This window comes from Sus scrofa, chromosome 7 (assembly GCF_000003025.6).
Source record: "Sus scrofa isolate TJ Tabasco breed Duroc chromosome 7, Sscrofa11.1, whole genome shotgun sequence".
NCBI lineage: Eukaryota > Metazoa > Chordata > Mammalia > Artiodactyla > Suidae > Sus > Sus scrofa.
Window position 1 is genome coordinate 54,313,251 of NC_010449.5, and position 10,608 is coordinate 54,323,858.

The 10,608-nt window shown below is 46.6% G+C and overlaps 1 protein-coding gene across 1 annotated transcript; it reads right to left on the reverse strand.

Moving 5' to 3' along the window:
• On the reverse strand, positions 9,117-10,394 carry LOC100153863 (myeloid-associated differentiation marker-like). The gene has a single exon (XM_013997061.2). The coding sequence runs from the start codon at positions 10,116-10,118 to the stop codon at positions 9,255-9,257; it is 864 nt and encodes a 287-aa protein (XP_013852515.2). The 5' UTR covers positions 10,119-10,394; the 3' UTR covers positions 9,117-9,254.

The following is a 10,608-nucleotide window of genomic DNA, read 5'->3' on the forward strand; positions in this document are numbered from 1 at the left end:
CCTGTGAGTCTCAGACAGTGGGGGACACAGGATTATTTCCAGGGGGCCTTGGATCATGGGACCTCCACACTCTAGAGCAGGTGTGCAACCTTTTCTGTAAACTTTTAAAAAATAAGACATGGATGCTATTTTTCATTTCTGGAAGTTTATCTTGGTCTCCCAGGGCTACTGCAACAAGTGACCACAAGTCTGATGGTTTAAAGCAAGAGAAATTTATCATCTCACAGTTCTGGAGGCCACATCTGTCAAGTCAAGGTGTGAGTAGACTGTGCTATCTCTGAGGTGCCAGGGGTGGGTCCTTCCTTTCCTTTTTTAGCTTCTGGAGGCCCTTAGCTTATGGCCCCTTAAGTCCCTCCATCCCTCCACCTCCACGCACTCATCCTGTCACCTCTGTGTGTGCACATCTCTCTCTTCTCTTATGAAGACACCAGGCATTGGCTTGCAGGTCCGTCCTCCATCCAGCGTGATTTCCATCACTTGATCCTGACCTAAGTATGTCTGCAAAGTCTGTGTTTCCAGATGAGACCCAGTCTGAGGCTCCGAGCAGTTCAACCCATCACAGTTCTCCCTCCCCTCTTCCTGTCCTTATTTCGTGCCATCTGTGTCTGATGTGCGTGTCATACTGGGGGTATTTGCTTGCTGTCACTTTCAGGTGGGCGTCTGTTCTCTGGAGCTCTTGTGACTCACATGGATTGTCCCCTCATGTGCTTTGTCATTAAGCCGTGAGCCCAGTCTTACAGGAGCCTTTCCCCCTGAGGATCCTGCTCCTGGGTTGGGAGCCCTCACCCAGACTAACTGCCTTTGCTCTGGCTCAGGATCCTCTGGGCCAATGGCCTGCTGGGCACCGACTATGTTAATTTCCCAGACTGGAGTTGTTGCAGCTCAGATATCATGCACGTTTGGGCCCCAACGCACAAGAAGTGAGGACCTGAGATTCTTATTTCTCCTGGGGAAACGTAAAGATAAAACCCAAAACTCTTACAGAGGCAAATAATCACCTTGCCCTTTGCTCTCACCAAAGCTCCTAGTTTTCCTTTGTCTCCCCTTTGTCCTGAGGCTGCAGAGCACGTGATCCTGGTTTTACAGAAATATCTCGTCTCTAACTCCTTACTTGGTGCTATCCCAAAGCTTCCTTCCTCATCCAAACGAGCATAAAGACCAGCCCCCAGAGTTCCACGCTCCATTCTCCCTTCCCAGCCCTTCCCACATCCAAGCTGCTGACACATCAACTCTGCCCCTGAAGAGTCTTGAGATCCTTGAACAAATCATCTAATCCTAGATCTCTTCCTCTCTTCTTTGCCTTCTTAACTCTTAACTTGTCTTGACTCCATCTCCAGCTCCATCTCCCACTGTTCCCAGCCTGAGACTTGTCAGCCTTTGCCCTTCTGTGAAGCAGCACGTTGGGAGCAGAGACCACAAGCTCCTGCTTCTTCTCTGAGCGAGGCAGGGAGGAAGGGAGGCAGAGAGGCTTTGCAGGAGCAGCAGATACGGCCCAACGTGGATGGGCCTCAACACCAGAGATAGAAGTTGAAGTTTAGCTGTAAGTGATGATGCCTCAGTGATATACCCTAAAGAGGAGCCATTCGATCATTTGCCCGCTTGGGATCTGTCACTCTGGCTATTAGGAGGAAACAGAACAGAGGAAGCTGAGAAGCTGGGTGGCCAGTTTGGTTTTGGTTTTTGTCTTTTAAGGACTGCACCCGCAGCATATGGAAGCTCCCAGGCTAGGGGTCGAATTGGAGCTGTAGCCGCCGGTATACACCACAGCCACAGCCATAGTGATGCCATATCTGAGCCGTGTTTGTGACCTACACCACAGCTCACGGCAACCCTGGATTCTTAACCGACTGAGCAAGGCCAGGGATCGAACTTGTGTCCTCATGAATGCTAGTCAGATTCATTTCCACGGAGCCAGGATGGGAACTTCCAGTTTGGAGGTTAATCCCACAGTCCAAGTGTGCAATGATGTGTCCTGAGCAAAGACACCTCAGGGGTGGAGGGTGGGGGCTGATTTAGGAAATATTTAGGGAGCAAATATTCACCTGGTCTTGATGATGCTGAGAGGCTAGAGTGGCAGTCATTTGATGCCCCCGAGGACAGCTGTGACATCACTCCCTCCTTCCCTTAACCACCTCAGACCTGTCCCAGGTGCCCCCAGCACCCCTCCCCTCCCTCTGGGCACCCAGCACTGAGGGGCTTTGGGAAGGAAGCCTAGGGAAGGGGACGCAGGCTGAAGCGACAGGGAGGCAGACTCTGGTCCCCTAAAGAGCACCCAGAAATGTGTCCCTCCTTCTTTATCCTGCTCTGGGTGCCAAGCCTGTACACTTCTAGAGGCTCTGATGTTTCTCAGGAAATTAGAATTCTCTGCCAGGCAGGCCCATCCCAGTGAATGACCACACAGAGAAAGGCGACAAGGGACTCTCACGGGCCCGACTGCACTGCGCTGGCCAGGCGGCCAGAGGCAGCTCCTCAGAAATCAGCCTCTGTTAGAGGGTCAGCTACTCGAAGGCTCGCTCTGTCCCTGGGAGCAAGAATGAACAGGGACAGGAGGCTCTATGGTGACAGTGGAAGCAGCACCTGTGTTGTCTTGGGTGACAAGTCTCCAAAATAGATTTTATTTTAGTAATACAAACACGTGGTTCTCTGTAATCTATGTCCACATAAATTTTTGTTGTTGTTGTTGTCTTTTTAGGGCCTCATTTGAAGCATATGAAAGTTCCCAGGCTAGAGGCAGAATTGGAGCTGCAATTGCAGGTCTACACCACAGCCATAGCAACATGGGATTCAAGCCACATCTGTGACCTACACCACAGCTCATGGCAATGCCAGATCCTTAACCCACTGAGTGAGGCCAGGGATTGAACCTACATCCTCATGAATACCAGTAGGGTTCGTTACAGCTGAGCCACAAGAGGAGCTCTCACTATTTTTACACTATTTTAATTGTAATCATGTGATTTTGTCTTTTTAAATGTTATATTCAATTTTCCATGTTACCATATAGGATTCCTAACCACGTTTTCATTTTTTAAAAACTATTTTTGAGGTGTAATTGATGTCTAAACAGGTATAATTGATGTCTAAATTTGCTGTGTATAAATTGGATGAGTTTGGGGGTAAACATACCCATGAAACCATTAAGGCCATAAACATATCCATCAGCAACCAAAGTGTCCTCCCATCCCCTTTATTGTAGTAATTATCTTGTGTGTGCATGTCTCCCTCTGATGATGACAGATATTGGTTGTTCATTTGTCCAGTACATACTGGTCCACGTTGTGCTGGGGACAGATTGGCCCAGAGACCCAGAGGTGACAGCAGAGACTGGTAGCCGTCCCCATGCAGCACAGCTCCAGTGAGAATGTCAGATGACAAAGCAATAAGCTTGTTAAATACTCCAGGAAGGTACCTTCAGGTAGTGACAAGCATGATGAAAAAAGCACAACGGGGACCTGGAATGGAGCATGCTGGGCAGAGGTAGCTTTGGAAGATCCTTCCACAAAGGTGACATTCGGAAGGGAACTGAAAGACAAGAAAGAAGTGGCCACTCCCAGGAAGAGGGAACAGCTCATGCAAAGCCCTTGAGGTGGGAACAAGTTGTCATCACGATATTATATATGAGTTGAGGGACCTGGAGAGCTAAGTGTCCAGGAACAAGGAACACTGGAGACTGAATGTCACAGGAAACGTGTAAGCCACCACATGTGGCTCCACAGCTCATCAGTGGTGGCAGTCAGGGTGGTGCAATGTCTGAAGATGGGGGTACAGCTGAGGAGTGCCTGAGAGAACTGGGGTAGATGCCATTCATTTGTGTTCTACGCAACTATTACCACGTGTCTGCTGTGTGTTGGGCACTGCAGACTCCACAGCAAAGTCCAGTTCCTGTCCTGAAGGAGCACCTGGCTTAATGCTGAGAAAATCCATCTGGTGGATGAGAGGACAGGAGACCCAAGGACACCTGAGGACTTTTGAGAGGATTCTCCAGTCAATAGGAATTGGGATGCTCTGTGCAGCTCCAGAGAGCAGGGTAGGTGGGCTTTGCATCCCCTAAGGAATAAACCCGCTCCCAAATGAGATGGACCACCACGCGGAAAGGGATTTTGTTAGAGCCTTTTGAGTCAATGCTGACCACTCTGGGGCGAAGATGTGACTGATGGTTCCCAAAGGGTTTGCATGGAACCCTGGTCCATGATGCTCCATGAAGAAAAGACCTCCCTGGTCATATAAGTTTGAGAAATACTTCCTGCTATATATCTCTTTTGGTAATTTTATAATGCATAGCTCCTCTATTTAAGGTCCTAGGATGTTAACTTTTTAACCCAGTCCTAAATATATTTGGCCAAATACATTTTTTTCTTGTCTTAACTTAAATTATGAATTTTATTTCATTCCTTCTTATGATTTTCCTGCCATGGGAACCACCTCCTGTGAGCCCTCTCTATCCACCCAATCTGCCCCTGGGTGAAGAATTCAAGTTTCATCCCAGGTCAGGAGTGAGAGGCAGCCCTGAGGGTCTTTCCCCTCCCTTCCCCCACAGCTCTGCTGGCCTGGCCCCTTGGCCCTGCTGACACAAGGATGCTGGTTCTGAGCCTTTACATCTGAAAGCAGAAGAAGGTTTATGGTGCCCTTCCGGTCAACGGTTACATAAAGGGCTGCTAGTCTTAAGCACACCTGCACTCGCTCTCTCTCTCTCTCTCTCTCTCTCTCTCTCTCTCTCTCTCTCACACACACACACACACACACACACACACACACAAAGCGCACACCTTTAAAAAGAAGCATCCAGGTGCTGGCAGAGCCCCTTTAAGAGTTAGGTTGCTTTGGATTTCCAGTCAAATGTCAGGCAGTTAGGATCTGTGGATTTTGTTGGTTTCATTTTTTTTTATCTTTATACTGAGGTTGAAAAAAAAGAACATTATGGAGTTCCCATCAGGGCTCAGTGGTTCACAAACCCAACGAGTATCCATGAAGACTCAGTTTCTATCCCTGGCTTTGCTCAGTGGGTTAAGGATCTGGCGTTGCCATGAGCTGTGGTGTAGGTCACAGTCATGGCTCAGATCCTGTGTTGCTGTGGCTGTAGCTTAGGCTGGCAGCTGCAGCTCTGATTTGATGCCTAGCCCGGGAACCTCCACATGCCAAAGCTGCAGTCCTAGAAAAAAGACAAAAAGACCAAAAAAAAAAAAAAAAGAGCATTATAAATGTGGAAGAAAGGATAAGATTTCTTTCTATGCTCATAGCGGGGGATGATGGGAACCACAAGCTCCAGGTAATTAAAAAATATGTATGTATATTTCTACATTTATATAGATCCCATTGCATGAGAGAAGCAGGAAGCAGCAACAAAAATCAGCTGGTGCATGGAAACACATATGCGTGTGCACCATACACTCAAGCTATACAATTCCTTTCACTATGGCAGCAACAACCCCCATTCACTCAAACCACCTTCCCCCCAAAAGTAAAAAGAAACTCCCCCCTGAAGAACAGCCATCACAAAGCAATCCTGGGGTAAAAGAACAAAGCAGGGGGTATAACCCTCCCAGACCTCAGCTAATACTACAAAGCTATAGTAATCAAAATAGGGTGGTATTGGCCCCCAAATAGACATATGGATCATTGGAACAGGATAGGGAGCCCAGAAATAAACTCACACACCTATGGTCAACAAAGCTTCTTTTTTAATTCAATGAATTTTATTGCACTTATACTTGTACATAATGGAATATTACTCAGCCATAAAAAGGAATGAAATGATGGTGTTTGTGGCAACATGGATGGACCTAGAAATTATGCTAAGTGAAGTTAGACAGTGAGATCTGGCCAATTGAGCTTTGACAAAGGAGGCAAGAATATACAATGGAGAAATGACAGTCTCTTCAGCAAGTGGTGCTGGAAAAGTTGGACATCTGAATGGAAATCAATGAAGCTAAAACACACCCTCATGCTATACATGAAAATAAACTCAACATGGCTTAAAGACTTAAAAATTAAGACATCATAAAACTTCTAGAAGAGAACATAGGCACAACATTCTCTGACATAAATCATACCAATGTTTTTTTAGGTCAGTCTCCTAAGCGGATAGACATAAACCAAAAATTAAAAATGAGACCTAATCAAACTTACAAACTTTTGCACAGCAAAGGAAACCATAAACAAAACAAACCCACAGACTGAGAAAATATTTGCAAACGATGCGACTGACAAGGGCTTAATTTCCAAAATGTGCAAATAGCTCATCAACTCAATAAGAAAAAAAAAATTTAATGAACATAAAAAAAGAATGAAATAATGCCATTTGCAGCAACATGGATGGACCAAGAGATAATCACATTAAGTGACGTAGGTCAGACAAATATCATACAAAATCACTAATATGTGGAATATAATAAAAATGATGCAAAAGAATTTATTCACAAAATAGAAACAGACTCAAAGATTTCAAAACCAAATTTATGGTTCCCAAAGGGGACACATGGGGAGGGATAAGTTGGGAGGTTGGAATTTACTACTCTGTATATATGTACTACTATATACAAAATCGATGAGTAAAAAGGACCTTCTTATAGCACAGGGAAATCTACTCCATATTCTGTGATGGCCTATATGGGAAAAAAATCAAAAAAGAATGGATATATGTATAATGTATATGTATAACTGATTCAGTTTGCTGTGAAACCTGAAGCTAACACAACATTGTAAGTTAACTATACTCCAATAAAAAAATTTTAAAAGGTCAGATGAACTAAATAGACAATTTCTCCAAAGAATACACACAGGTAGCCAAAAGGCACATGAAAAGATGCTCAGCATCTCTGATTATTAGAGAAATACAAAGTAAAAACTACAGTGAGTTTCCATCTCCCACCATCAGAAGGGCAATCATTAAAAAGTCTACAAATAATAGGAGTTCCTGCCATGGCAAAGCAGAAATGAATCCTACCAGGAACCATGAGGTTGTAGGATCGATCCCTGGCCTCGCTCAGTGGGTCGAGGATCTGGCGTTGCCATGAGCTGTGGTGTAGTTCGCAGACGCAGCTCAGATCTGATGTTGCTGTGGCTGTAGCATAGGCTGGCAACTGTAGCTCCGATTTGACCCCTAACCTGGGAACCTCCATATGCCTTAGGTGGGGCCCTGAAAAAAAAAAAAGACAGAAAGAAAAAAAGTCTACAAATAACAAATGCTGGAGAAAAGGGAACATTCCGACACTGTTGGTGGGAATGTAAATTGTACGACCACTATGAAAAACAGTATGGAGATTCCTTGAAAAGCTAAAAAGAGTAGTCACATTATCCAGAAATCCCACTCCTGAGTATATATCCAGACAAAACTATTACTTGAAAAGATATATGATATGCACCCTTATGTTCATAGCAGTGCTATTCTCAATAACCCAGACATAAAAACCACCTAAATGTCCACTGACAGATGAAAGGACAGAGAAGGTGTGGTATTAATATACCACGGAATATTACTCAGCCATAACAAAGAATGAATGGCCATTTAAAGCTACACTGATGCAACTAGAGATTGTTGTACTGAATGAAATCAGGGGAAAAAAAGATAAATGCCATATGATAACACTTACATGTGGAAGTCTAAAATATGACACAAATGAACTTTGTGAAACAGAAACAGACTTACAGACATAGAATGGACTTGTGGTTGTCAATGGTGGTGGGTGGGGGAGGGTTAGATCAGAAATTTGGGACTAGCAGATGCAAACTATTATATATAGAATGGATAAACAATAAAGTCCTATTGTATAGCACATGGGACTACATTTGCTATCCTGTGATAAACCATAATGGAAAAGAATATGAAAAAGAATATATATGTGTATATATACACACATCTGCATCATGTGTATATATACACATCTGCATCATGTGTATATATACACACATCTGAATCATTTTGCTGTATACCAGAAATTAAAACAGCATTTTAATTATATTTCAATAATAATAATAGAAAAACTGAGCCATCCCATAATTTTTGCCCTCCTGACTAGAAAAATAAAGAAAAAAATCCCAGGCTCACATGGGCTTTAAGGCTGGCAGTGGCCATTTTCTTCTCCCTGCAAAGACAGGACACGCAGTTTTAAACACAGAGGCAGGAGGGCCACGTCGCTGCCCCTGACAAATCCTTCAGACAGTTGTCTTCAAGACCCTGCAGTCTTTCACCAGCTCCTTTTTTGCTTTTCCAGCAAGTAGCTTCCTCTAAGAGGCCTCTAGGCAGTGGCTGCTCAGTAAGCCTGCACAAACTCTAGAGTCCATCTCAGGTGGGGGCTGAGCACCTGAGCACTGGGCACCTGAGGATCCAGGGTCTCTGCTTTAAGATTCCTGCCACTGGAAATTATTGACCTCCAGAGATTTTTTTTTTTTTACTTAAAGGGGAGGTGCATTGTACATCCTGCTCTACTGGGAAAAAGGGGTCCCCACCCATAGAAAAAGGGGTCCCCACCCCCTAAATTTACACCCAAACACTAACTAAGGCACAAATGGCGGGGACAGGCAGCTTTGGCAACAAGAGCCCTCCAGAGGCCCAGGGTAGGAAGAGCTGCACAGAAGGCTGTGTGATGTGCATTCAGCACCTTAGGAGGTGGGGAGGGGGCAGTGGGGCAGAGAAGGGAGAAGTCTCAGGGTTCCCACTGATCAGGAGAAGGAAAATGGAAAGAGGGGATCAGAACACAGACGACAAGAAAACAAAGGATGGCCAGAAAAAAACCAAAGAGCAGAAAATGTAGAAAAGGGAGTTCCCATGCTGGCACAGTGGAAACAAATCCTACTAGGAACCACGAGGTTGAGAGTTCGATTCCTGGCCTGGCTCAGTGGGTTAAGGATCCGGCATTGCTGTGAGCTGTAGTGTAGGTTGCAGACTTGGCTCGGATCTGGCGTTGCTGTGGCTGGTGGCTACAGCTCTGATTCGACCCCTAGCCTGGGAACCTCCATATGCCACGGGTGCATCCCTAAAAAGACAAAAGACAAAAAATAATAATAATAAAAAAAATTAAATGTAGAACAGATGAGAGGAGCAAGAGAAAGAGGAGAAACAGGACCTGGGCCACCAGACAAAACAGAAAAGGAGGCAGAGCAGAAGGAGGGGAGGAAAGAGGAAAGAGAGGGAGACAAGGGGGTCCATATGCCACCGGAAGGGAGGGAGGGGTCCAGGAAGAGGCCCTTGGAGGACGTCAGAACTCGGTAAAGAAACTTCAGATGAGAGGAGCAATCGGGAGTCTCTGGGCCAAACCTCAGTCCTTTACAAAATTCAGGGCCAAGAACACTAGGTCAGTCACATAAATCAGCAGGTTGATGGCAGTCAGGATGGTCACAGCCAGTCGCTGGTCCCAGGCGCACATGGAGTAGATGGGTTCGTGGCTGCAGCTCACATTGCTGGAGCGTGGGGGCTGGCCACCCACCTTCTCATCAAACTGGTAGAGAGACCAGAGGACCAGCGCGCTGGCATAGAGGAGGACAGAGAGCAGGGTCAGCCCCAGCTGGAAAATGTGGAAGGGGATGGGCAGCCTGTTCTCACATTTGCCCAGGTTCAGCATGAGGACCACGGCTGCCAGGAGGAAGCAGATGGCATATGCGACCACGCACCAGCCCAGGGCTGGCTGATGCTCATACAGGTGGGGGCTGCTGATGAAAGCGAAGATGACACAGGCCACGGTGGTCTCCAGTCCCTTGAGCAGCCCTGGCACGGTGGCCATGTAGCTGGTGATTGCGTTGGGCTGGGCCCTGTTCCAGGCCACTTCCATGGCATAAGCGGCAAAAGCAATACAGGAGAACGCAGTGGAGGTGATGGCATGGTCCCGGGAGCGGCTGTCAGGCAAGAACTGGATGTAGGTGATGGGGTAGGTGATGGAGGCTGAGAGGCAGAGGAGGGCAGAGTAGCAGTTGTAGGTGGTGAGAAAGTTGTCCCAGGAAAAGGAGAATCGATCCTCAAGCTCACATAACTCGATGATGAGGATGATGAAGGTCAGGACAAAGCAGAAGCACCAGATGAACATGGGCCAGCTACCTAGGGCCCCGCTCCAAGTGCCCACGCTGGCCCCCAGCAAGAAGGCCACGCAGGTGCAGAGCAGCTGCAGCCGTCGGAGGCAGCAGCGCATAATGGTTGGGGAGCCCAGGCCTGAGGAAAATCACACGGTGGTCACGCTGGTCGTGCCGGTCACTGCCACCAGCATGGCCGTGGTCTTCACCGAGGACCCACCAGAGAAAGATCTGGCTCTGGAGGTGGATGAAGTCAGATGCTTGGAAAAGGCTCAGGGGCCAGTGGCAGCTGAGGCTCAGGTTCTCTGGTGTTTGAACCGATGGCCCAGACACTTGGGGAACAGCACAGCTGCTCTGGAATTAATCTCCCCACCCGTCACCCTTGGCCTTGTCAGGAGACTGGTCTTATCCCAAACCTCACAGCTGGGTGTGGTCTGGCCTCAAACCCATGTACACTTTGGATCGCTTTGTGCTGTGTGTCATTATCTATGGAGACACAAGATAACATGGACCCTGTCTGCACTCCCAAACCTTCGGTTATGAAAACAGAACAGGAATTTTTAAACATTTGTTTGGTGACAAAATTGGACCTGAACAGACATGAGAAAA

Excerpts from the sequence above, each read along its gene's own strand:
- LOC100153863 (XM_013997061.2), bottom strand. The coding sequence starts at position 10,118 with ATGCGCTGCTGCCTCCGACGGCTGCAGCTGCTCTGCACCTGCGTGGCC.